We start from the raw sequence: 27,428 nt of genomic DNA, 5'->3' as shown, positions 1-27,428 counted from the left end.
TTTGCGCTGTCAGCACACAGCCAGACATGGGGCTTGAACTCACAAACTATGAAATCATAACCTGAGCTGTGATCCAGAGTCAGATGCTCAACCAACTGAGCCACCCAGGCGCCCCTTCAGCACTAGATATATATATTTTTTAATTTGTATCTACAAGGTGCCTGGGTGGCTCAGTTGGTTAAGTACCCGACTTCGGCTCAGGTCATGATCTCATGGTTTGTGAGTTCGAGCCCTGTGTTGGGCTCTGTACTGACAGCTCAGAGCCTGGAGACTGTGTCTCCCTCTCTCACTGCCCCTCGCCTGCTGTGCTCTGTCTCTCTCCCTCTCAAAATAATAAACATTAAAAATATTTTAAAAAGTCCTATCTTGGGGGCACTTAAAGAGGGCTGTATCTTCCATTTGTATGTGTGTACATACGAAATTAATCCGTTTTCCATCTAAAATCTACATCTATTTCTTCTTATGAAGTTATTTATTTCCTCAGTGTAAAAAACAAAATTAAAAATTCTAGTCCTCAATACTTATTTTAGGCATCCATTTCAGATCTACTTTGTTAGCTTAGCTAAGATTCCATACTTATAAAATAAAGTATAAAACTAAACATGGGAAAAGAAACCCACTAGAGTTTTGGAAATGAAGATAAAACTAAGTTAGTCTGACATATCAAGAGCTGGATGCTTAACCAACTGAGCCACCCAGGCACCCCAACCAGTCTTTTTAAAGCTTGTCTTTTTGAAAATGAAATCCATCCTTTCTTTTTGAAGCATCTTTACATTAGTTGTCTATACTATGGGAGTTAATGAATAATTATTTATCCACTATTTATATTTAAATATTTAAAAAATTAACATGGAGTAATTCTCCATGTTTTACATATTTAAGCCATAACTAAACAGTATTAAGTCACATACATCTAGAGCAAAGTCTCAGCACAAATTCAAATGTTTTATTTAAGGGAAGAAACTTACCCAACTTAATATCTCCATCTAAGGTAAAAAGAATGTTGCCAGCCTTCAGATCTCTGTGGATGATTTTATTATCATGTAAGTAGTTCAAAGCCTCTAGAGTCTGTTTACAAACTACTTGTATTTGGGACTCAGTTAATGGTCTCTCAAGTTCTGTAAGGAAAGGGTAAACAAATCTGCACTGTTATCTAGTGAAAACACATCGGCAATATAATATGTATATCTTTACCATCACTGTCAAAGATTGCACATAATGAATTTATTTTTTTTACAATGAATTCATTTTAGAAGAACTAAATATCTGCAAAGATTACTTTTCCTCATATATTTAACATTTCATTTTAGAAATTTTGTAACGATTATTTAAAAGTATAAAATGTAATTAAGCTGATTTCTTAATTTATTGAACTTCACTCAATAAGATATATATGTATAAATGTTTTAAATCCTTTAAGAATAACTTAAAATATAAAATAAACAAAATAAAGAATAAAAAGATGCTTACCAAGCATCACAGCGTCCACTGCTCCACCTGCACAAAATTCAATGAGGATCTGCAGGCAAACAAAAAAAGCATGTGTCTAACATGACAGTGAGTATTTTTTCTTCAATTTAGCAAAAAGATAAATAACTAGGTTATGGAAACAATATTACACTGACCATAAAGGGTTTTTTTTGTTTAAAGAGTTAAGAGTCTTAATGATATACATTTTGAGAAAGCACAAAGAGAACACATTGTAGACATATGTGCATTTTTAAATCACCATTTTTAGTGTCCCTGCTTCTCTAAAATTACTAGGTACACAATTTTTATTCAGGACAGTATTATATATCCATCTCATTACCACCGACAGATTTTACTATACTCATTTTTAATGTAACTACTGTGTTTTAAGTGACCAAATCTATTTTTTAACTTTACTAATAGGAATAAATCCTAAAAATACTTAAGAGACTTCTTTTAGTTAAAATACACACAGACACACATACACACACACACACACAGACATACACAAAGCTTCAGATCATAGTTCAGTGATTACATCCTGAGGGAGGCCTTCCCAGATCTCCCTGGTATATACCACCATGTACATTTCTCTCTTATCCCATCACAGTTGTAATTTTTTTTTTTAATTTTTTTTTTCAACATTTATTTATTTTTGCGACAGAGAGAGACAGAGCATGAACGGGGGAGGGGCAGAGAGAGAGGGAGACACAGAATCGGAAACAGGCTCCAGGCTCTGGGCCATCAGCCCAGAGCCTGACGCGGGGCTCGAACTCCCGGACCGCGAGATCGTGACCTGGCTGAAGTCGGACGCTTAACCGACTGCGCCACCCAGGCGCCCCTGTAATTTTATATATATCATAATTCATTGAATTATTAATTATAGATAATTAATATCAATCTCTCCCACTAGACTATATCTCACAGTTGTCCAACTTTTTATTTTGCAACAATCTCAAGTAAAGATCTTATCTGGTTATTATCTAGGAATTCATTTTCATTAGAATCTCCGGGAACATTCTGCTAGAGCCCTGAACAACTATATTAGAGGACACCACACTGATGATAATTATAAGATAGTTTTTTTAATTACTTAGCTTGTCAAATTGTGTAGCTTCCTGCTTTTTCCCTTTTGTATAACAATACTCTTATTTTTTTACAGGTGTTTGCCAGTTACAGATGGTTTTCAAATTCATTATATCATTTGAAAAATAGGTCATTACTCATCTTATAGATGAGTAAATACACTCAAAGGTTAACTGACTTATTCAACATAGCAACACCAGGATCAAAAAATATAGGGCTTTTGATTTCCAATCAGATATTACTTCTACTACATACTCTTAGCATTTCTCTCATAACACTGTCCTTCAAGGAAAAAAGAAACTCCATTTCAGAAAGCCATCTTGATTAAATGAGTGTCAGTTTGGAGCAAATGGTTGACCAGCTATTATAATAAATATTTTATTTCTATATGCACTTGTGCCTAATGTTTTCTAAAAATGAACAAAATTTATATATTCAGCCTTAGGTACTACTACTATTCAAAGGTGAGTCTGGTGGGGCGCCTGGGTGGCGCAGTCGGTTAAGCGTCCGACTTCAGCCAGGTCACGATCTCGCGGTCCGTGAGTTCGAGCCCCGCGTCGGGCTCTGGGCTGATGGCTCGGAGCCTGGAGCCTGTTTCCGATTCTGTGTCTCCCTCTCTCTCTGCCCCTCCCCCGTTCATGCTCTGTCTCTGTCTGTCCCATAAATAAATAAAAACGTGGGAAAAAAAAATTAAAAAAAAAAACAAAAAAAAACACAAAGGTGAGCCTGGTGAATAGAAAATAAATATTTAATATTTCTAATAAGTATTCTGTAATTTATTACGATTTACAAAAAGTTTAGGATAAGAAATTTAAAACAATTTCTAAGAAAACAAATTTCCAAAAAATTTAAATGCCTAAATTTAAATTACAAACAAGAGAACTCATTTAATTTCATAATTTAGAAAATTTAATATTCTTAACCAAGTTTCTCCATTTGGGTCCAATGTCAAACAATCATGAAATACTGTACAATTTGAAATATTCATTTGAGGGGCGCCTGGGTGGTTCAGCTGGTTAAGCGTCCAACTTCGGCTCAGGTCATGATCTCACAGTTCGTGAGTTTGGGCCCCGCGTCGGGCTCTGTGCTGACAGCTCAGAGCCTGAAGCCTGCTTCGGATTCTGTGTCTCCCCCTCTCTCTGCCCCTCCCCTGCTCATGCTCTGTGTCTCTGTCTCTCTCAGAAATAAACACTTGAAATATTCATCTGAACATCTGCTGAAGCTAGGATAATTATGTTGTTAATGACCCTCTCATCAGATCAACTCCCATTCAAGTAACATAAGTAATAAAACAGAAGAGATAATACATAAAATAGACTACCACAACTTAGAAATCTCTTTCAGACAATTAACTCATTTTGGCTCTTATAATAATATCAATAGAAAATAGTTACCCAAAGATTGTTCTCATAATAGAAGGCATCTAGAAGTTTGACTATATTTGGATGATCACAAGATGCTAATATATCAATCTCAACCATGTAATCTTCAAGTTCTTCTTCAGATTTCGTGTCAATCACCTTTGCAGCAGCTAAAACATTGGTCTCTTTATTCTGAGCCTAAAAATGAAAGCATCACAAGTGTCACACTTATAATGTATACTTGACTTTTTAAATTTTATTTTCTTTTTAAAATAAACTTTATCTTTTTAGAGTAGTTTTGGGTTCACAGCAAAGCTGGAGTGTTCTCATGTAGCCCCAGCCCCTACAAATGCACAGCCTCTCCCATTATCAACATCCTGCCCCACAGTAGTACATTTGTTACAACTGATGAACCTTCATTGACACATCATCCCCAAAGACCACGTTTACATTAGGATTCACTCTTAGTGTGTACTCTATGCATTTTGACAAATGTATGATATGTATCTACCATTATATCATACAGAATGGTTTCACTGCTCTAAATAACCTCTATGCTCAGGTTATTCATCCCTCCCTTTTTCCTAACCACTATCAACCAGTGATCATTTCACTGCATCCACAGTTTAGCTTTTCTAGAATTATCACATAACTGGAATCATACAGTATGTAGCCTTTTCAGATTGGCTTCCTTCACTTAGTAACATGCATTTAAATTTCCTTCATGTCTTATCATGGTTTAATAGTTCATTTCTTTTTAGGACTAAATAGTCCATTACATATAGATGTGCCAGTTTGTTTATCCATTCATCCACTGAAAGCATCTTGGATATTTCCAAGTGTTAGCAATTATGAATAAAGCTGCTATAAACATCCATGTGCAGGTTTTTGTGTGGACCTAAGTTTTCAACTTCTTTGGGTAAACACCAAGGAACACAATTTCTAGATCATATGGTAAGACTCTGTTTAGTTTTATAAGAAATTGCCAAACTGTACCATTTTGCATTCCCACCAGCAATGAACAAGAGTTCCTGTTGCTCCACACATGCTCGCCTGCACTTGGTGTTGTCAGTATGAATTTTTTGTCATTCTAAAGGTATGCAGTGGTTTCTCCTTTTTTAATTTGCAATTTCCTAATATATAATAATATAAGCATCCTTTCATATGCTTACTGGCCACCTTCTCTAGTGAGGTGTCTGTCCAGATACTTGGCTCATTTTAAAAAAAAATTTTTTTTAATATTTATTTTTGAGAGAGAGAGAGAAAGAGAGAGAGAACAAGGAGGGACAGAGAGACAAGAAGACACAGAATCCGAAGCAGGCTCCAGGTGTTAGCTGTCAGCACGTAGCATGATGCGGGGCTCAAACTCATGGAACTATGAGATCATGACCTGAGCCAAAGTCGGACACTTAACCGACTGAGCCACCCAGGGACCCCATATTTGGCTCAGTTTTTAATGAAACTGTTGATTTTCTAATTGCTCAGTTTTAAGAGTTATTTATATATTTTGGGTAACAATCCTTTATCAGATATGTTTTTGCAAATATTTTCTCCCAGTCAGTGGCTTGTCTTCTCATTCTCTTGACATGCTTATTTTTAAAAGATAGCCTCAACATGTATATTAACTCACATATGCTATGCACTGTGCTAAGTGTTTTGTATACACATAGAATAGTGTTTTACACTGCAGGCTCTTTGTCTACTGGTCAGACAAAGTTCAAATTCTGATTCTGCCACTTACCATGTTGCCTGAGGCAACTTAAAAAATCTCTGTTTTAGTTTCCTTATCAGTAAAACATATTAACATCGCACAAGTTTGTGAAAATTAAGTATTAGCCAAGTGAAAAAATACATATAAACATTTAATAAAATGCCTGCCACAGATAGTAAGAATTCAATAATGTTAGCTATAATTATTCCTATTATTTAATCCTCACACCAACTATGTGATATGTTATTATCCTTAGAGGGGGACATACAAACTTGGAGAAATCAAAAAGCTTCCCCAAGGTCATGCACTAAGAGGCAAAATCAGGATTCAAATCTAGGTCTGTTTCCAAAGCCCTTTCTTTATCTGAATCATTCTATTACCCTTTCCAGTTTTCCTATCTTTCCATCAGTTTATTTTTCTTTATACTTAGTACGTTAACTTTTCCATTTTTTCTCTTTCTTTCTTTCTTTCTTTCTTTCTTTCTTTCTTTCTTTTCTTTTCTTTTCTTTCTTTCTTTCCTTCTTTCCTCCCTTCCTCCCTTCCTTCCATTTTCTATATTTTTCTTTGTACTTAGTACTTTAACTCTTCTATTTTCTTTCTTTGGTTGAGTAACTTTTCACTTCCATTTATTATAAATGAAAGGTTTCCAAGTATGCTACAGGAGCCAAGATCATTTGTTTAAAAATTAGGAATCAGATCTTAAAATACTAAGTAGGTTTTTAAAAGACATTTCAATATTATATATTATCATTGCTTCAGCAAAACTGCATCTATTACCCTTTAAAAAAATACCAAACTTTTAAAAGCTACTAATAAAAATTTCAATATATAATGTCCAAATCCTACTTTTAAGAATTTATCATAAGGAGATAATTTTATAAAATAAAAAATATGCATACACAAAAATATTCATCAACACACTATTTAGAGTAAAGAAAACTGAATGACCATAAATGTCCATTAACAGGAACCTGCTTAAATAATTCAGCACAGTTCTACAATGGAAAATTATGCAGCCATTAAAATCAATAACTAATCAATTAATATTTCAGATGTAACAATAGCTATAATATAACACTGAATGGAACAAAGGCAAGTTGCTAAACATGAGAGGTAAGCAATTTTACAGAAAGTATACATCCACTTTCACATACAAATAGCTGCACAAGAAGTATCTGGAGAGACATCATCAGTGAGAATGGTGGAATTTCAAGTATTTTTTACTTTTTTTGTATTTTTCATACTGTTTGAATTTTTTAAATGAATGGATTATTTTTACAGATGCAATAAAGTACCAAAAATTGTATCAGTATATGGGAGATTTCTTAGGGATCTATCATCTAACCTTGGAAATGATGATGAAAAGATAAAGCAGGTATCAGCCTGTATATGGTAATTTTCCTAAGTAGATTGTTGCTATGTTTTACTTAAGAAAAAACAAAAGTAAAAAGTAGTACTAATTACTACTTAAGTAATTAAATAACCCTAAGGCTCAGGGTTCAGAAAATATGTTTTGTATAAAAAGAGAACTTTATACTGGTCATCACTACCACTCTAGAAGAATAGTCTGATCTACCACATTTTGTCAAATCTAGGATGCCTTTTAAGATGCACCACTATCTTATGTTCCATTAAGGAAGAAAATCTGCGAATTAAACTATGACAAGATTTTATCATTTTGAATTCTTACACCTTTTTAAAGAGAGCTCTTTTGGACACATTCAGACAAAGATGGTTAATATGTATCCATTCTCCTTGTGCATATGTAAGAAATTAAACGCCTTTTGGTATTTAAGTTGAACACTTCTGAAACACTTTGTCACTCAGTTATCTAATGTCTGTGTTTTTCCACAGGACATCATTCTCTGGCCATTAAAAGCTTTGGTGATGCAGCATTTCTTAAAAGAGTGCTCCCCTACTACTGTCACCAAAATTTTCTTTGAAACCATAGACTCCTGTTTTCCAATTATAATACTGATACTGTCTTGATCTTAACACAGATGCTACAAGATTTTTAGGTAACAATCAGTCCTCACATTCTTTCTTCCAAAGGCACTTAAATAGTTTACTGATTGAAACATCAAGAGGCTGCAACTACATGACACTAGGGATACAACTAAGTTCACAATGCACAGGCAATGACAAAGAGAGCAAGACTTCCACCCTGGCCAACAAAAATATGAAGGCATCTTTGGATAAAAGACAGATCCCTTCCAAAGATGTCAAAAAGTAAAAAAGTCTGTCACAACTAGCGAAACATGGTATCAAGTTTGTCTCTCAAAGAAAGAGACTACAGTGGAGCCAAAGATAATTAGAATTCATCGTCTTCTGAGCCAGAGGAAACAAGCCAGTGAGAGGTAAGCCGTTCTCTCACTATTTTACTGTAATACTTTGGGAGGAAAAAGACCAGAGGAGCTGTCCTTGAACAGAAACACTATAATATATGAGCCCTTAGGAGACCATGTGGGGTTAAAAGTCATCCTGCTTCTGCACGCTTCTACTGATGTCCTTTAAGATTTTAAAGATGTGCCTTGTAAATGGAATGGAAAAAATAATTAACACTAGATAACCTTTAAAGTTCTTTTAAGAAATAAATTTTTTTAAAGTTTTAAGTAACCTCTATACCTAACATGGGGCTTGAAATCACAATCCTAAGATCAAGGGTCACATGTTCTTCCAAATGAGCCAGCCAGGAGCCTCTCTAAACTTCTTTATAGTAACAAATTTCATTATTCCATTCCTCTGGATAAAATTAAGCCAACAAGGTACCACTTGGTTTACTATAAGTAATAAATGAAAGTAACATTAGAAAATAAAGCGTGTCAGGGTGCCTGCGGTGGCTCAGTCAGTTAAGAGTTTGACTTCAGCTTGGGTCATGATCTCATGGTTCCTGAGTTTGAGCCCCACAGTGGGGCACTGTCAGTGCTGAGCCTGCTTGGGGTTCTCTCTCCCTCTCTCCCTGCCCCTCCGCCACCCTCAAAATAAATAAACTTAAGAAAATACAGTGTCTCGGGGCGCCTGGGTGGCGCAGTCGGTTAAGCGTCCGACTTCAGCCAGGTCACGATCTCGCGGTCCGTGAGTTCGAGCCCCGCGTCGGGCTCTGGGCTGATGGCTCAGAGCCTGGAGCCTGCTTCCCATTCTGTGTCTCCCTCTCTCTCTGCCCCTCGCCCATTCATGCTCTGTCTCTCTCTGTCCCAAAAAATAAATAAACGTTGGAAAAAAAAAAACTTAAAAAAAAAATTAAAAAAAAAAAGAAAATACAGTGTCTCTTACATTATTGCTTGGAAATAACTTGATTACTTATCAGGATCTGGTTCTAGAGAACTCGGAAAATCAAAATTGAAATAAATACTGGTAAATGTGTGAAACTATACTTTGAACAAATAAAATGTTAAAAAAAGAAACAGCTTCACCTAACTCAAAGCACAAAAATTCTTCATATAAAGATTTAATGTAATAACTAAACAAATGTTAATAGTGGAATAATGAATACCCAGATATTAATTTAAAGAAGATATAACTGGGGTGCCTGGGTAGCTTGGTCAGTTAAGTATCCAACTCTTGATTTCAGCTCAGGTCATGATCTCACAGTTCGTGGGTTCGAGCCCCACGTCCTTCCTTGAGATTCTTTCTCCTTCTCTCTGTGCCCCTCCCTGGCTCGCTCGCGCTCTCTCTCTCCCTCTCTCATAAATAGATAAATAAGATATAACTTCTGATAAAAAGTTTTCAAAGATCAGTCATGATCACTTAAAAATCAGTATGTTTTTATTTTCATGGATCATGAATAAAGCCTGGCTATGTTATATAAACAAGTAAGTGACTGCAGGGAAAACAATGAGTTTCCTGAACTGGTTTCATGTTCTAAAAGAAGCAGGGTAAAAACTATATCCTCTTATATTACACTTGTTTTAACAGTGGTTATTTCCTGGGTGGTAAGAATATAAGTGATTTTTAAACCTTCATTTACTTTCTTTCTATATTCCTACATTTTCTAAAGCTCTTTCATACTTACATAATGAGAAATATATTTCAATACAATTCTCAGCTGGCAACTTAAACATCAGCACAGAAAATATAGATGACTTTTTTAGTAACACAGAAGTGTTAGTCAATCAAAAGGGGAAGACCAAAAAATAAAAATGAACAAATTAATTAATTAAAAAGAATCTAAAAGACAAAAAATAAAAAGAGAGAGAAATTAATTCAATCACTTCAATAATCACTGAGAGTGATTTACTGATTTGGATGATTTGTCTAAAGGCTGAGAGTTCAAAGGTATTTATTCCTCCTCCTACCAAGAGGTAAGACCCTAACTGTCCAGTGTATAAAGATACACAACCACAACAAAATACAAAAACCAAACAATCAAAATCATAGTTCATAAACATCAACTACATACAAGACACTAGTCAGAGCTGTAGAAACACAAACACAACATTCCACAAACATGGTTGTAGGAAAGAAATACAGTATAAAGATCTACTGAAAGTGTACTCAAGAGTTGATCTGCTAAAATCAATTCATTCTTTCAATAAATACTTATTGAATGCCTTCTATGTGTCAGGTACTGTTCCAGATACGGACAATATAAAGAATATACCAAAATCTCTCTGCCCTCATGATACTTATAACTGTAGGGAGAGGATAGTCAATAGGGAAATAAAAAATATATTAGTAATTATACTACGGGAAAAATAAGGTAATAAGAAAGATGAGGAGATGGCTGAGTGGGCAGGTACACAGGGAAGAAGTTACAATTTAAATAGGGTAGTTAAGTTAGACCTCACGAGAAGATGACAAGCATATCAAGATTAATAAATTCAATGATTATGTTTTTTGAGCTATGTAGTTAAACTGGAAATTTTAGTGTTTTGCAAAAAAAAACAGGTTATAAAAATCTGAAATTCTTCCAAGTATGATAGTCTATATAATAATATCCATTAAGCTTTAGATGATATTATTCCCTGAGTAATTACCTTGCACCAAACATTGCTCTCTGCACTCTCCAATTAACTTATTTAATCTTTGTATCAGAAAAGGCCCCACCAGAGGAAGAAATCAATATATTTTAATAGAGACAATGTCATTGTTAACTATGTTGATATGTAGACAACTAAAAAGATAAAGAATGAGAAAAATGAGGGATGTAACAACTACAGGGGAAAGCTACCACCCACAGGACTAGAGTCAAGGTAAGAGACTGGAATTATTAAAACCCAGAGGCTTGCAGGGAAGGTTCTAAACAGCTGAAACTCAGATCCCTGAGGAGAGTGCTGCTCAGCTGGTGTCAACCTCTCTGATTTTGGAAGAGGGGTCCTATGGGACTGGGGTACCTTTTGAGGAAGGGGGGCTAGCCAACTGCAGCTGGTGTTATGAAGGGTTATGATGAGGCCAGCTCTTGAGTACCGGAAAAACTATTAACTGGATTCAACTGCTGCTATCTAGAGAAACTGCTGTTGCTAGGATGAAGAACTCCACCAGAATGGTGGTCACACTAACAGAAAAGCAGACAGGGAGCCCCCAAGAAACAGAGAGAAAGGTGCGAGTCCCTTCTTCCTCCTCCACCTTGCAGCCTCCCTCTAGCACCCTGTACTTGTGAAACCTAAAAGTGAGCATCTGGCAAGGTAGAAATGAGTTCTGCAGAATCTCACAATAGTATTACAAAGCAGGGCAGAGAAGGGTGTGTTTGGAGCTGAAAAACAATAATAGTTGGCATAATCCTTCTAAAATTGATCAGGGTGACAGACGAGAGAATGAAGGAACAGAGTAGTATGAAGTATCTAGGTAATAAATATCTAGAGTTCCAAAGAACTGTTAAGTGAGAAGAGAGGAAACAGCACTGAAGAAAACATACGGTTTGACTTTTGATACTACTGCTACCTGTTTCCTACCTGTTTCCGATTATAGGCTAATTCTAGTGATCTCTTCAGAGTCCTGGTAAGATTTTGATAGGAACAAGTGTCAAATAAGTAAAATTATTCAACATCACTTAGTAAAGACATCCAGTTGATTTCCATTATTTGTGGTAGTTCTCCAAAGTCGCTATAGACGTAAAGTAGTTATGGGTATGAACACTGTTAGCAGATACTGACCCATTCCTAGGAGAAATATGTACACAAACAAACATATCTGATATAGATTATAACCTTATATCCTAAAAATAATTCATCCTGGGAGATTCCATCCTCTTTATTTTACAAAGGAGAAAACAAGATTCAGAAGTGCCTTGCTTGAGGCAGCCCCAAAATAGGTGTACAGTTACAATTCAAATCCCATCCAAATGGGACCAAAGCCAGACTTTTTTTTTAAAAACTTTTTTTTTCAAAGTTTTTTATTTATTTTTGGGACAGAGAGAGACAGAGCATGAACGGGGGAGGGGCAGAGAGAGAGGGAGACACAGAATCGGAAGCAGGCTCCAGGCTCCGAGCCATCGGCCCAGAGCCTGACGCGGGGCTCGAACTCACGGACCGCGAGATCGTGACCTGGCTGAAGTCGGACGCTTAACCGACTGCGCCACCCAGGCGTCCCACCAAAGCCAGACTTCTTACACTACACTGCACTGCCCTCTACTGTCTCTCATCTTCCGGTCAAAGCTGTGTGAGAGCTGAAACAAGAAGGCAGAGTGTCACTCTGTTACATCTCAGCTGGGAATGTGTACACTCACTCTCTGCAGCTCTGCACATACATGCAAATGACTGAAAGCACTGAGTATAGACTTTGGGGCTACAAATATATTTTAACAACAGACAAATTCACAAATAGAGAATCTGCAAATAATGAGTACTGACTGTACATGCACTTTCCAAAATTTCTGTAAAATATTACAGAAATCCTTTCTCAAAAAACCATTTTAATGTCATTTTCTCAATTCTGCAAAAGTGAAAGGAATACACCTTATATTCTCTTTATATTTCAAAACACCATTTTATTTATATTGTTCTGGTTATTTTTGTTTAAAGTTAATTTACTTATTTTGAGAGAGAGCAAGCAAATGCATGCAAGCAGGAGAGGGGCAGAGAGAAAGGGAGAGAGATACCAAGGATACTCCACAGTGTCAGCACAGAGCCCCATGTGGGGCTCAAACTCACAAACTTTGAGATCATGACCTGAGCTGAAATTGAGAATCAGATGCTTAACCAACTGAGCCACTCAAGCATCCCATGTTCTGGTTATTTATTCAAAACTTAGTCTTTGATCGGTCAAGATAACCACCAACAAAATGATGTCAATAATAAGATAACATTGGCTAAATCTGCACTTTCCAAAATGTTTCACCACTTCTCAGATCACACAGTCTTCTCACTTATTTCAAGAAAAATAAAGGTTTTTATATATTAGGGATGATAATTTCCACACAAATATTCTGAAATCTAAAATTATAAAGGACTAAAATGCATGGTGTTAAGGTAAGGAACTCACCATGAATTTTACAAGGAAAGAAAAAAGAAAAGCCAGCATGTTAAAGTTATTTTTACAATCCTAAGTCTCAGTTACCTCTTTAAAACATAAATGTCTATGTGCTAGGAATTTAGACTTCATGTGGTATTGAGTAGAAAGCATAATATTTAATAAATGCCAAATAACTCTAACAGCATGATATAAAAATAATTACTTGACTGAAAGGAGACTTTCTTTCTCCTTTCATAGAAAAAGAGAGAGAAAAAAATGAATATATGGAGGGAGAAAGAAAACGTGAAAAGGGAAACTGTTAAGTGAAATAAAGTAATGGTGCAGAAGAGTATTTAAAAGTATGACCCAGGTTATGTGGGTCCATTTGTAACAACATGGTTGGAACTTGAAGGCATTATGCTAAGTGAAAAAAGTCAGATAAATACCATATGATCTCACTGATATGTGGAATCTAAAAACACAAACAAAAAACCAAGCTCACAGATACAGACAACAGACAGGTGGTTGCCAGAGGCAGGGGGTAAGGGTAGGAGAAATGGGGGAAGGAGGTCAAAAGTACCAAATTACCAGTTATAAAATAATAAGTTACATGGATATAATGTACAGCATGGTGACTAGAATTAACAATGCTGTATTGTAAGTTTACTTATTTATTTTCAGAGAGACAGAAAGAGTGAACATTCCGTGGGGAAGGGGCAGAGAGAGAGAGAGAGAGAGAGAGAGAGAGAGAGAGAGAGAGAGGGAAATCCCAAGCAGGCTCATGCTGTCAACAAAGAGAAGACACGGGGCTCAAACTCATAAACCATGACATCGTGACACGAGCCGAAACCAAGAGTCGGGATGCTCAACCAACTGAGCCACCCAGGCACCCCTGTGATGACAACTTTTAAGATCTAGTCTCTTAGTTGGGGTGCCTGGGTGGCGCAGTCGGTTAAGCGTCCGACTTCAGCCAGGTCACGATCTTGCGGTCCGTGAGTTCGAGCCCCGCGTCAGGCTCTGGGCTGATGGCTCGGAGCCTGGTGCCTGTTTCCGATTCTGTGTCTCCCTCTCTCTCTGCCCCTCCCCCGTTCATGCTCTGTCTCTGTCTGTCCCATAAATAAATAAACGTTGAAAAAAAAAATTAAAAAAAAAAAGATCTAGTCTCTTAGCAACTTTTAACATTTTTATTAATTTTTTTTGAAGGGAAGAGGGGGGGAGAGAGAGAGAGAGAGGAAGGGAGGGAGGGGCAGAGAGAGGGAGAGAGGGAGACACACAATGTGAAGCAGGTTTCAGGCTCTGAGCTGTCAGCACAGAACAACTTTTAAACATGTAATACACCATTGGGGCACCTGGGTGGCTCAGCTGGTTGAACGTCTGACTCTTGATTTCAGCTTGGGTCATGATCTCATGGTTTGTGGATCTGAGCCCTGCATTGGCTCCTCACTGACAGCACAAGCCTGGTTGGGATTCTCTCTCTTTGCCCCTTCCTCCCTCCCTCCCTTTCTCTCTCTAAAAAAATAAATAAACATGACAAAAATATTTTTAAAGTTCTCATCACAAGAAATTTTTTTGTAACTCTGTAAGGTGACAAATCTTAGACTTACTGTGATTACTTTCAACATATACACATATAGAGTGATTGTGTTGTACACCTGAAACTAATATAATGTTGTATGTCAATTAAAAATTTTTAAACGATAAAATATGACCCCTCACTTTATTTTAAAAAATTCAAACCTACAGAGAAAATGAATGAACTGAACAGTAAACACTCATATACATATACACCTCACCAAGAGTCACTAATTGTTAACATTTTGTCACATTTGGTACTCTCATTCTCACACAAAGCATACATACACATACATTTTACATATAGATATGTACACACAAGCACACACATACAGGCATTCCTTTTTTACTTACACCATCTGGAAGTAAGCTACATTCCACTTCCCAAAACTTCAGCATATGTCCACCAAGAACAAAGACGTTTTCCAACATAACTACAATTATCATGCCAAAAGAATTTAATATTGATATACCTAATATATACTCCATATTTAAATTTCCTCAAATGTCTTTGAAAAATCTTTCATTGCTTACATTTAAAAAACCCAAACCATTTATTTGTAGAATGTCCCACTATCTGGATTTGTCTGATTATTCTTCGTATTAGATTCAAGTTAACTATTTTTGACAAGAATACTGCATTAGGTGATTATATACTTCTCATCAAATTACATTAGAAGACACGTAATGACACTTTGTCCTATTACTGGTGATTAACCTTAGATTTGATCACTTAAGACAGTATCCATCAGATCTCTCTACTGTAAAAAGTACCTTTAAAGGGTGATAATTTCAAACCATGTATATAAATCCTGCTCCTCCAAAACTTTTCACACAATAATCTTAGCATCTGTCAATAATCTTTGCCTAAATTATTATAGTGTGGTTGCAAAATAGTGGTTTTTCCAATCTTATCAATCTTTATATATTAACTACCATTATTCTATTAAGTTGTTATTTTATCATTGATAGATTTGTTCAAACTACCCTGAACATTTGGCATGTCTCCGTTAATTTTTGAGCATGTCCTTGCTTTCTGGTGTAAAATATTCCAGGCTCCTTTGGGAAAAAAAGGACTAGTGGGAAAGCTTTCACTTTTCAATTATTTCTGTACTTCCCTACCCCAGACCTGGATTAGCCATTTCAATGAGCTCTGGTTCTTTTTACTGTGGAATGGTATTTAGAAGCCAAGAGCTGGGAATGCTAGTTATAATATAATTATTTCTAGGCCATTTCAGGGAAAACAGGAATGTGTGTGTGTGTGTGTTTGTGTGTGTGTGTGTGTATACTATCTCAAGTTCAAACTGAAACTTCCAATTCAAAAATCAACACCACAGGGTTCTTTCTTATCTTTTCTCCTTTCCAAGTTTCTAACTCCTTTTTCCCATAATTTCAACCCTAATTTCTAAAACATCAATATACTGGGGCACCTGGGTGATTTGATCAGTTAAGCATCTGACTTTAGCTCAGGTCATGATCTCACGGTTGATGAGTTCAAGCCCCACGTGCACTAACAGCTCAGAGCCTGCTTCAGAGCTCAGGGCCTGAAGCCTGCCTCAGATTCTCTGCCCCTCTGTTTCTCTCTGCTCCTCCCCTGCTTGCACTCTCTCTTTCAAAAATAAATAAATATTTGCAAAACAATCAACATAACAACTCATTTGCTCTATCCTATAATATTCCTATGATATATACAAAAGTAGTTCCAGAATTATGATATGAATATAACTACCAGTAACAAACCCATTTGACAATTCTTTCCCATTTGGGAAAAAGAACTGGTGGGAAGTCTTTTATTTTTCAATTTTATCATTTTTTATAGTGCTCAAAAATCTAACCATATTAATGCCCTCTTGAGTTTTTAAAAAATCGCTAACAAAAGTTATCTGGATGGTAGAATTATTTTTATGTATTTTTTATACTTTGCTATATTTTCAAAATAATAGCATTTAAATTTCTGGAAATGATTACATTATTAGTTTTTTGGGTAGAAAGAGAGCCTCATATCAATCCACAGAGAAAATTAAATTTCAGATAAACAAAAAGTAAAATTCCTTATAACTGAACTATCAAGAAGTCTAGAAGAATATATAGATAAACATTTATCTAATTTCTGGGTAGGGAAGGTTTTTCTAAGCACGAAAGCAAAAAGAAAAAAAAGTATCATATTGACAGGTTTTGTAGAATAAGGAAAAGAATACATCTTTATATCAAAAAGGGGTGCCTGGGTGGCTCATTTGGTTTACCATCCGACTTTGGCTCAGGTCATGATCTCATGGTTCGTGAGTTTTAGCCCTGCATGGGGTGCTGCTCTGACAGCTCAGAGCTTGGAGCCTGCTTGAGTCTGTCTGTCTTTCTGTGTCCTTTCCCCACTCGCACACTCTCAAAAATAAATAAATATAAAAAAATTTTTTTAAAGTACCATAAACTAAGGTAACTATACACTGCAGCATCTATGATAAAGTGTTCATTTCCATAGTACATAAAAAATATTTACAAATCAACAAACTCTATTAGAATATGGATAGATTTTAAAAATGTGTAAAATCAAAAAAAATTGGAAAATGAAATAAACTGATACTCTTTTGCCTACTGAAAAAGTAAATACTTTTTTTTAAAGGATAAGGGCTAACACTGAATTCAAGTTAAGGAACAAAGGCACAGAAAAAGACTAACTGTTGGGTTGTCTAAGTAGGTAGAACCTATGTACATCTACATAAGTACATAAAAAAATATGGAAACATGTACATGAAACAGATAATAATAGGTACAACTAGGGAGATAATGGAAGGAACAATAATTGGAGTAATGGTCAAAGAAAACTAACTTTATTTCTAATAAGTTAATTTTTACAATAAATAGAAATTCTTTGTGTGATTAAAAATTAATTGAAAAATAAATTTGCACAACCTTTCTAGGATAATTTCACAGTAACCATTGATAAATGATCATTTATTTTGCCCTAGCAATTCTTCTATGAATTTGTCCTAAAGAAATAATAAACATCATAGAAATACATACTATGTATATATGAACATTTGATATATGATGCAGGCACCACAAAGCAGTAAGGAAAGGATGGTCTTTTCAGTAAATGGTGCTGGTACAAATGGGTACCTATACAAAAAAAAAAAAAAAATGAAACTGTGGAGCAAAAGAAGCCAGACACAAGAGAACACATGTATGATTACATATATATGACTTGCAAAAGTCTAGGTAGTGGCAGTTTTGACTAGTATTATGACAGTGAAGGAGACAGATTCAAGAAATATTTTAAAATATTTTTTTCAGTTTATTTATTTTGAGAGAGAGAGCACGTGCCAGCTAGGGTAGAGAGAGAGGAGGAGAACTCCAAGCAGTTCCATGCTAGGCACTAGCCTGACATGGGCTCAATCTCATAACCATGAAATCATGACCTAGGCAAATATCAAGAGTCAGACACAAGAGTCAGTCACATCAAGTGACTGAGCCACCCAGGCGCCCCAAGAAATATTTAATAGATAGAATTAACAAGCCTTGGTGATTAATTGGGTTTGGTAGGTAAGGAAGAAGGAGGTGTTAAGAATGACCTCAGGTCTCTGGTCTGTGCAACTGGTAGACAGAGATGCCAATTACTGAATGGAAAACATAAAAGAAGCAAATACAGAGCTGACATCACGAGTTCAATTAGTTCATGTTTTGGACTTGTTGTTTAAGAAAACTATGAGATATCTAAGTGGAAATCTCTAACAGATACTTGGCTGCATGGGTCAGGAGTTCAAAAGGGAGGCCTTGGGGTAGAGACATAAATTGCATTTAGATGGTAATTGAAGCCATAGGAGAAGATGGATTCTCATAGGAAAAGAAAAAGAGAAGGGGACCTACACCCAAGTCCTGTGAAATCCCAACACTTAAAAGTCAGAAAGAGAAAGAAGAGCCAGTGAAAGCGTCTGAGGAGTAGAGACACAAGTGGGAAAAATATCAAGAATGTGGTGATCTAAAAACCAAAAGTTGAGGTTTCTAAAGAATTGGTCAAGGGGCGCCTGGGTGGCTCAGTCGGTTAAGCGGCCGACTTCGGCCCAGGTCATGATCTCACGGTTCGTGAGTTCGAGCCCCGCGTCAGGCTCTGTGCCGACAGCTCAGATCCTGGAGCCTGTTTCAGATTCTGCGTCTCCCTCTCTCTCTCTGACCCTCCCCCGTTCATGCTCTGTCTCTCTCTGTCTCAAAAATAAATAAACGTTAAAAAAAAAAAAGGAATAGGGGCGCCTGGGTGGCGCAGTCGGTTAAGCGTCCGACTTCAACCAGGTCACGATCTCACGGTCTGTGAGTTCGAGCCCCGCGTCGGGCTCTGGGCTGATGGCTCAGAGCCTGGAGCCTGTTTCCGATTCTGTGTCTCCCTCTCTCTCTGCCCCTCGCCCGTTCATGCTCTGTCTCTCTCTGTCCCAAAAATAAATAAACGTTGAAAAAAAAAATTAAAAAAAAAAAAAAAGGAATAATTAAAAATAAATAAATAAATAAAAAATAAAGAATTGGTCAAGTGTCTCAAATGCCCCTGAGAATACAAATATGATATAAGTACCTACTGAATTTAGAAACAACGGAAATCCTGAGACCATAGCAAGTACCATGACCTAGAGGGGTGGTTCAAATAAATTACACATAAAAATGTCACAGGACTTGGGGCGCTTGGGTGGCTCAGTCAGTTAAGCCTCTGACTTCAGCTCAGGTCATGATCTCACAGTCCATGAGTTCAAGCTCCACGTTCGGCTCTCTGCTGACAGCTTGGAGCCTGGAGCCTGCTTTGGATTCTGTGTCTCCCTCTCTCTCTCTGCCCCTCCTCCATTTGTGTTCTGTCTGTCTGTCTGTCTCTCTCAAAAAATAAACATTAAAAAAAAAGTCACAGGATCAAAGAATACAGGTTTTTGGATTGAAAGAACTAACCAAGAGGCCAGCAAGATGAAAGGGGGAAAAGAACCTATATCAAAGTACATCACCATAAACAGAATAAAAAGAGAATCTTAAAAACAATGAAAAAAAAAGATCGCAAAGAATCACTAAACAAAATGGTATGGGACTTTTAACAACAGCGCTTGAAGATAAAAGGGAATGAATGGAAAAAGTCCTTAAAATTCTAAAAACTCTTATTTTTGAACTAGAATTCTATAACCAAACTATACATCAAGTATGACATTATAATAAAGATATATTCAAACAGCCAACATTTTAAAAAATGTACCTTTCGTGGATCCTTTCTCAGAAGACTTACTGATGATTGTATACAACCAAATCAAGGAGGAAACTCCAATAGGAAAAACAAAACATTTAAGACACTCTTGAAGTAGTTTGAGCTCCCAAGACTTCTAGGGAGAAAATTTATAACCTATTATTGAGAGATACTGAAAAAGACCTAGAGAGAAAACATATGCACAGATAGGAAGCCTCAATATCATAGAGATGTTCATTTTTTCAAAATTGATTTCAAAATCATCCCTCAAAAAAAAAAAAAAAAAACCCACAGTAGAATTTTGTGGAACTTAAGCTAATTCTACAATATCCATACAAGCACCAAGAGCCAAGAATATACTAGACACTGTTGATGAAGAACATGAGGAAGCTGTACTCTAGCATAAATTTATTTTAATGCTTTCCTACTTAAGATGGTGAGATATTGGTATGGGAACAGAAACACATCAAAGAAGACAATCAAGATCATAGAGACAGATACATTACATAATAGACAGGACCCTGTAGAGCAGTAAGAAGATAGTTTACCCCCAATAATGGGTTGTGGGATAACTAGGTATTCAGATGAGGAAAAAAATGAAATTGGACCCCTACCTCAAACCATTTACAAAAACCTATTCCAGGTGGGTTGTATACCTAACTGTCAAAGGCAAAACTATAAACCTTTTAGAAGATAATACAAGTGGTTATCTTCATGATCTCAGGTTAGGAAATAATTTCTTAAACATAATACAAAAAGTATTAACTGAAAAGAAAAAAATTGACAAATTACACCACACTAAAATCAAGAACTTCCTGTTCATAAAAAGATACCATAAAGAAAGTGAAAAGACAAGCCAGAGAATAAGAATGTATCTGCAATAACTATAACCAGCAAATGGTTAAAATCCAGAATATACTACAAATAAACAATAAAAGGATATCCGATAGGAACATGAAAAAACTTGAACACAAAAGAAGAAATCCAAATTACCAATAAACCTATGAAAAGAATTACTTATTAATAGTGAAAGATGAATTAAAACAATAATGAAAAACATAACATTGGATTGTCAAAAATTAAAAATTCTGACAACACCAACTGTAGGCAAAAATACAAAGAAACTTCTTATACGTTCCTAGTGGGAACATAAATTGATGTAGTTTGGTATCACTAGTGAAATTAAAGATATGCTACTCTATAACCCAATTCTACTTCTATTTGTGAGAATGGAAATAGACTACAGGTCTAAGTGATAAAAATGAACAGCACATATGTATTTCACTATTTTTTTAAAAAGGCACTTGCCCATCAGAGCCATAAAAAGAATCACTCATCCAGCACACGGTCAGGAATTCAGCTTCCATTTAATATGTAACTTTATGTCATTTTTTTTTCTGTTAAAAGCAACAAAAATCCAAACATAAAAAATTGTGATATTATATAACTTTGTTTATATGTCAATACCACATTAAAAAGCGAAAATAAGCTTAAAATAGTGAAGATTTTTCAGACAAGAAAGTAACTGTTACAGTTATATAGTGCTGAACTGAATGGAAGGAATACAACTATATGATAGAAAAAAATGTTTCAAATAAACTAAATTATATACACAAGATGATTACCTATTTACCATTTAATCTTGGTGACAGTTACTAATTTTTACAAGCAAATGATAGTTTGAATCAATTTTTGAAAGTTTTCTACCGCATACTACTGTATGTATGATATAAAGCTTTGATAGCTTATTCCTCCACACAGAGGAAATATATAGATTTAGAATTTCTAGAGATCTTGGAAAACAAAAGTTTTTCGGAAAAAGTTGCACAACAGGCCAGGTAAGTTTAAATTTTAAATTTTCTTTTAAAATAAAATCTCAGAGCTCATTCCTCAGAAGCACAGAATTGTGAAATGAAAAAGTAAAATGCAAAGAACTCACGTTCTTCAAGTGTCACACTAAAATAGTCATCAAGCCCACAAATATTACCTTTGACACAATTTTACAGTGTTCAACTATATAGAGTAAGTTGCTTATTTTTCAGAAAATTTTCAATTGATGTTTCATTATAGGAAGATGTGTTGCATTTTGCAGAAAGTGTCATTAAAGAATTAAATCACTGAGCATTATGAGTATGTCCCCACAATCTGTCTGTGCCCTGGGAAAACAAGAAAATGGTTTAGTATCTTCATAGGCCTCTTTTCCTGTCCCAAACCGTATCTTGCTTCTGAGTTCTAAACATAATAGTAATTCCTACCACTTGCTGAGCCCTTCCCATATGCCTTACATTTAGTCCTTTAATTCTCAACAGACTGAGGAGCAAGTCTTATGAGAATAGTGAGACATGGAACGGTTGGGTAACTTGTCCAAGGTCACAGGCTGCTACTTGAGAGAGCCCAGATACAGTCCAACTCCAAAGCCAGGGTCTTAATACTACACTGTTTCTATTTGATAAAACATTTATACCATGAAAACTGTTCATAATCACCTACCACGTTCTAACTACTGCATTCCAGGTGCCTTGAGGATTTATTTTTGCCTTAGGTAACTGCATACTCACAGTAATGTTAACGAAGTGAAGGAAGCTAAACAAACATTTAGGGATGTCCATGATTCTCCAGCTAAGAAAAGGAAGGTGCAAGACCACAAAGCTGGTTTGTGACAGCCAGCACTACAACCCAATTCCTGAGTCCCAAGAGTGATCTTCCCACAGCACTAAAAGCTCTTACATTGTACTCTAAGTATCTTACACTGTGCTGTAAGCTCTTGCTACAGCCCATATTCTACCCTCCACACAAACTCGCACGTTTATTTCGCCAATTTTCCCAGAGTATGATAGCTTCCACAGAACTCACATGCAGGTAACATACATTCTTTCAATTCAACAAATTAATACAGAGAGATGCACTATGAGCTACGGCAACAGATGAACCCAACTGTTTATCACAATCTTGGGCCTGTTCTTATCATTAACTATAATATGTAACAAATGCTACAGCAGCCATGTGACAATGTGTTTTGAAAGCACAGAGAGAGGAGTGGCTATTTCAGCCTGAGTGGAAAATGGGAAGGATTGGGAGCTGTTGAGATGCATGTGAGGCAGGGCAAGGGCAAAGGCAAAAGTATGATGGTGCTTACAAAGGAGAAAAATACTATCATTTCCACCAATGGACATTAAAGTGAGAACCAGCAGTAAACACAGGGCCAGAATTTGGGAGTTCAAATCTAGACTGACTGGGGTGACTTAGAAACATTTCTGAGTTTCAGTGTCCGCATCTGTGAAATGTAGATACCACTGACCTGCCTACCTCACAGGCCTTTGGCGGGGGCCAAATTATGAGAAAGTGCCTTGAAAACTACAAAGTCCTGTGTAAACGTCAGTTATTTATGGCTTCACTTCTAGGCAACCCTGTGGGTCCTTCCTCCTGAACTGTGTCTCATAAAAACCTCACCCTTCAGGATGAAAATATTCCAGTGACATCATTCATATACTGCTTATGAAATAACAGTTAACATTAATGCCTTCACGTTGCAACATCAAAACTCTTTCTATTGAAATATATATATATATATTAAAAGATGGGTGTGTACGTATTTTTTAAATTTTTTAAGCGCCGGTAGGGACTTCTACTCCACGCTTGCTGTAATTATGTTTAGAAACCAGTACCAGATGCAGGTTTCCGTCTGGAAAATTTCTGTTCTATCAGAAATTCCATTCCATTTTATAGCATGTTGTCAAGCAACCAACTGAAGACTAGCCTGCAAGGAGCACTTTGCTCTCATCTCAGAAGATAGGTTATGTACTTACTAGCGACAGATAAAACCAGATACAAGCCCTGGATCCTAAAGAGGGAACTGCTTCGGCACAAGCATACCTAAACGAACGCAAACAGCTCGTAAACAAACATAAATCCACTGAAAAGCACACTGAGTGTCTGATTTTAAAATACTTGAGGGCTATCGGCAGACCCCTCCTTTAAATTAAAGAACACCTCATTTCCTTTAAAGTTTGACAGAGGAGCCTCTGCAACCCGGCCTCCCTTTAGCAATCTCTCTTTGAGCTACATGCAGGCCCCATTTTGTTCAACCTTACGCTCCACTGTCTTAGCTACTCCTTGGATGATAAACCCAAATAAAGTTCTAACGCACCTTGACGAAGTCAGAAAGAAGGGGCAAGAGGCAGGGAAGGGACAAGGGGAGCGAGAACTCCTCGTGCCACTCCGCACCGCTGGCTGTTATGTCTCACAAGTAAGTGCTACTTCCCGTTTTCTCCTCCTTACCTTGTACACTTTCCCAAAGGCTCCGTCGCCCAGTTCTCCTATAATTTCCCAAAACTCCTCGGGGTTCAGGTCCCTCTTCACATGTTCGTACTGCTTCTTCTTCTTCTCGCTCCCCAACTTGAAGATCTTACGGAAATTGAAGAAGGACATTTTTCCTCCCGGCAGAGTTCCTCGCACTTAAGCACGAAAAGCAACAATAAAAAGCAAAGTTTCTCCTCCCTCCTCGCCGCGCGAGCCCGGCGGGCGGCGGCGGCGGGCGCGGGCTTTCCCGGCTCCCGCCGCTCCGGCCGGGCCGTGCCCGGGGAGGGCGGGGCGCGCTACTCGGGCTCCGGCCCACGGGCGGGAGGGGGGGTGTGGGGGGTGCTGCGCGGGCGGCCCCTCTGCCGAGCCCGGCCCGCGGGCCGCGCGGGTAGGCGCCGCGCGCCCGGCCGGCCCTCAGGGGGCGGCACCTGCCCGGACGCTCGCCGCGACCCGACCCGGTCCAAGAGGTCCGGACGTCCGCGGCCGCCGCGGCTTAGGCCCGTGTCACGGCGAGTCTCCTGGGGCGGCGGCCACTCCGGGCGAGGGACGCGGCCGGCAGCCCCTGAAGCGGGCAGTCGACAGGCCGAGCTCTCTCGCCTCCGGACGCGAGCCCAAGGTCTCCTCCACAGCCGTCTGCTCCCGCGGCGCGAGGCCCGCGCGTCCCTTCGGTTCTGAGGCGCCGCCGCCGCCGCCTGGCTCCCTCCCCAGCCCACACAGCCTCGGCCTGGAGCGCGCGTAGACGCCGACGCCGCAGCGCGCCCGCGCTCCCGCCGCGCGCCCCGCTCACTGCGCGCTCGCGCGGGGGCGTCCCCTCTGGCCCCGCGCACGCGCGTTGAGCTCAGTGTGCTGGCGGCCGGCAGGGGCTAGCTGGCGCCGGGAGTGGGGTGTGATGTGGGAGTCCGTGCTCGTCACTCCTTGACGGTTGCTCTAGGTTTGCCCCGGCAAGCCCCCAAGTCCTTATCAGCCCACCGCTCTGGTGGAGTTCCCCCGTGGGCACGACCCTTTTGGTTGTGCTAGCGGATGTTGCGCCCATTCTGGAGCTGGAAAATTTGTAGAGTGAAAGCCGAGCTGCCGCTTGGGGCCCGAAAGTGGATCTTTTCTCTCTCTAACGGGTCCCAAAGTACTGAGAGGGCACTATGTGTTGTGGTTGGGAACTCTGAAGCCAGAGCTTACCAGCTCTGTGACCTTGGGGAGGTAACCTCTCGGAGCCTTAGTTTCTTCATGGTGAGATGCAGACCCTAATAGTCTCTACCTGGAGGACTTGTGGCGAGGAATAAATGAGGCAGTAGATGTAGGCCCTTAGCATGCTGCATGAACAGGCAAGGGCTCACATTTAGTTCTTGCTGTTGGTACAAGTGTACAGGTAAGAGAGGCATAGATACGTAAAAATTGCTTAAACCCGCTTCTCAAGTTGTGACCACGGACACTCCCTTCTGGCCACTTCCACAGTCGTAACCACCCTGGTGCCACCCTTCGTGACTCCATCTGAGCTAAGAACTTCACTTCCTGACCTGGTTCCGGCCCCCTTGGACAACAGTAGTGACAGACTGCCTAGTGTGGCGATGTGGGCGTTAGCTGGAATCCGCCCTTGATGACCTACCTTCCCCTCCTCCTGCAGAAGAGAGCTGTTTCGGGACAGTGATTTGTTGCTCGTTTTGGTATCCAAGAACCTAGCAACATTCCTGGCGTACAATGAGAAGGCAGATCCCTTGAAGGAAGGAAGGAAGGTTATCTGGAGGAAAGTTGTGTTACTATCTATGAAATAATCACATACCCCTCCCTAACCATTTGGGCCTCTAGCCCCAAAATGGCATACCAAAACCCCTCTTCCAGTAAGAAGGTTATGATGATTTTATTTCTCAAGATCCCCTTTTTTTCTAATAGTTGTATGGAGGTATAATTGGTATACAATAAGTTGTACATATTTTTAAATCAACAGTTTTATGTGTTTTGACAAATGTATACACCTGTGAAAATACCATAACCCATTCATTTATGTAGGTGGCACTAGATGTAAAGGTAACATACTCATTATGGAAAATGAAGAAATGCACAAAGAATAAAAAGTACTATAATTCCACCATCCAGAGACAACCATTGGTTAGATTTTACATACAGTATTTCTAAACAGGGTTTTTTTGGCTGTGCATTAACTTCTTTGTTTACAGGGATAAAATTATACTGCATATAAAGGTTTACATCCTGTACTTTTCATATTCCAGTATGATTATTATTTTCTTCCATCGTGAGATATTTAGATCACTTACAACTTTTCTCTGTTTTAGATAAAACACTGAAAAATACCTTTGTTTACAAATCCTTTTCCACATGTTTGATTATTTCCGTGGTATAAATTACCAGAAGTAGAGTTGGGTCAAAGGATATAAATCTGTTTCCTTTTCTTTTCTTTTTTTTTTTTTTTTTTTTTTTGACTCTTTTCAAAATAGAAAAACCTTACTGTTTTCTCAAATTAAGTGACAGTATATCCTTATTGTAAATTAATTCAAATAATACAAAAATAATAAACAAGGAAGCTGTCATTCTCTCCTCTTGCTTTCCCCCTTCCCAGCTTTACCCCCACCCTATACACTGTGAAATGTTAAGCCTATGAGCATGAGGAAACATTTGGGGGAGATAACGAAAAAATTCTAAAGCTGGATGATGGTGATGATTGCACAACTGAAAATATACATTTACTGAAAATCATTGGATTGTACACTTACAATGGGAAATTTTATGGTATATAAATTAAACCACAGTAAAGCTGCTTTTTAGAAGTTAGACCCATAAAGATATATAACCATATTTTTTCTATGCATATGCTTTTTAAATATAAAAATGGTATCCAATATGGACCATGCACATATTTCTATGACAGCACAAATAGATCTATCTAATCCTTTTTAGTGGGTGCATAGAGTTCCAGTGTACAGCTCTACCATAGTTTATTAAGCATTTCTTTATTGGTAGGCATTTAGGTAGTTTCTAATTTTTTGTCATTATAAACAACACTACAGTGACCATGCATATACAAGAATCTTTGTATTTTTCTGATTACATTTCCTTATGACGAAATTCAAGTAGAATTGCTGAGTCAAAGACTATATTAATATTAAAATTTTTGTTTACTAAATTGGCCTCTAGAAAGGTTGTGCCAATGTGTACTCCTGCCAACAATGTATGAGAGTGCCAATTTCACCACACCTTCAATAGCACCAAGGTATTGTCCCATATTAAAAATATAGTAATTCGATAGCCCAACATAACCTCTAATTTACAATTATCTGATTACTAGTGGTGTAACACCTTTCCATATGTATATTAGCCACTTTTATTTCTT

The 27,428-nt window shown here is 37.8% G+C and overlaps 1 protein-coding gene across 2 annotated transcripts in view; it reads right to left on the bottom strand.

Annotated features, from left to right (window-relative positions):
- Positions 1 to 24,854, bottom strand: part of SLK (STE20 like kinase) — a 57,430-nt gene extending 32,576 nt beyond the window's left edge. For both annotated transcript variants that reach the window (XM_025918038.2, XM_025918039.2), the window contains exons 1-4: positions 24,068 to 24,854; positions 3,951 to 4,115; positions 1,471 to 1,519; positions 969 to 1,118 (exon numbers count right to left, since the gene is read on the bottom strand). In XM_025918038.2, coding sequence (XP_025773823.1) covers positions 969 to 1,118; positions 1,471 to 1,519; positions 3,951 to 4,115; positions 24,068 to 24,217 — 514 coding nt within the window. In that variant the 5' untranslated portion in view covers positions 24,218 to 24,854. The remainder of the gene's footprint in view (positions 1 to 968; positions 1,119 to 1,470; positions 1,520 to 3,950; positions 4,116 to 24,067) is intronic.
- Between the last annotated feature and the right edge of the window lie 2,574 nt (positions 24,855 to 27,428).

The sequence above is a fragment of the Puma concolor genome, chromosome D2 (genome assembly GCF_028749965.1).
Source record: "Puma concolor isolate L17-30 chromosome D2, mPumCon1.1.hap2, whole genome shotgun sequence".
Taxonomy (NCBI): Eukaryota; Metazoa; Chordata; class Mammalia; order Carnivora; family Felidae; genus Puma; species Puma concolor.
The sequence above is the reverse complement of the archived record's forward strand: the minus strand, read 5'-3'. Positions and strand labels throughout refer to the sequence as shown.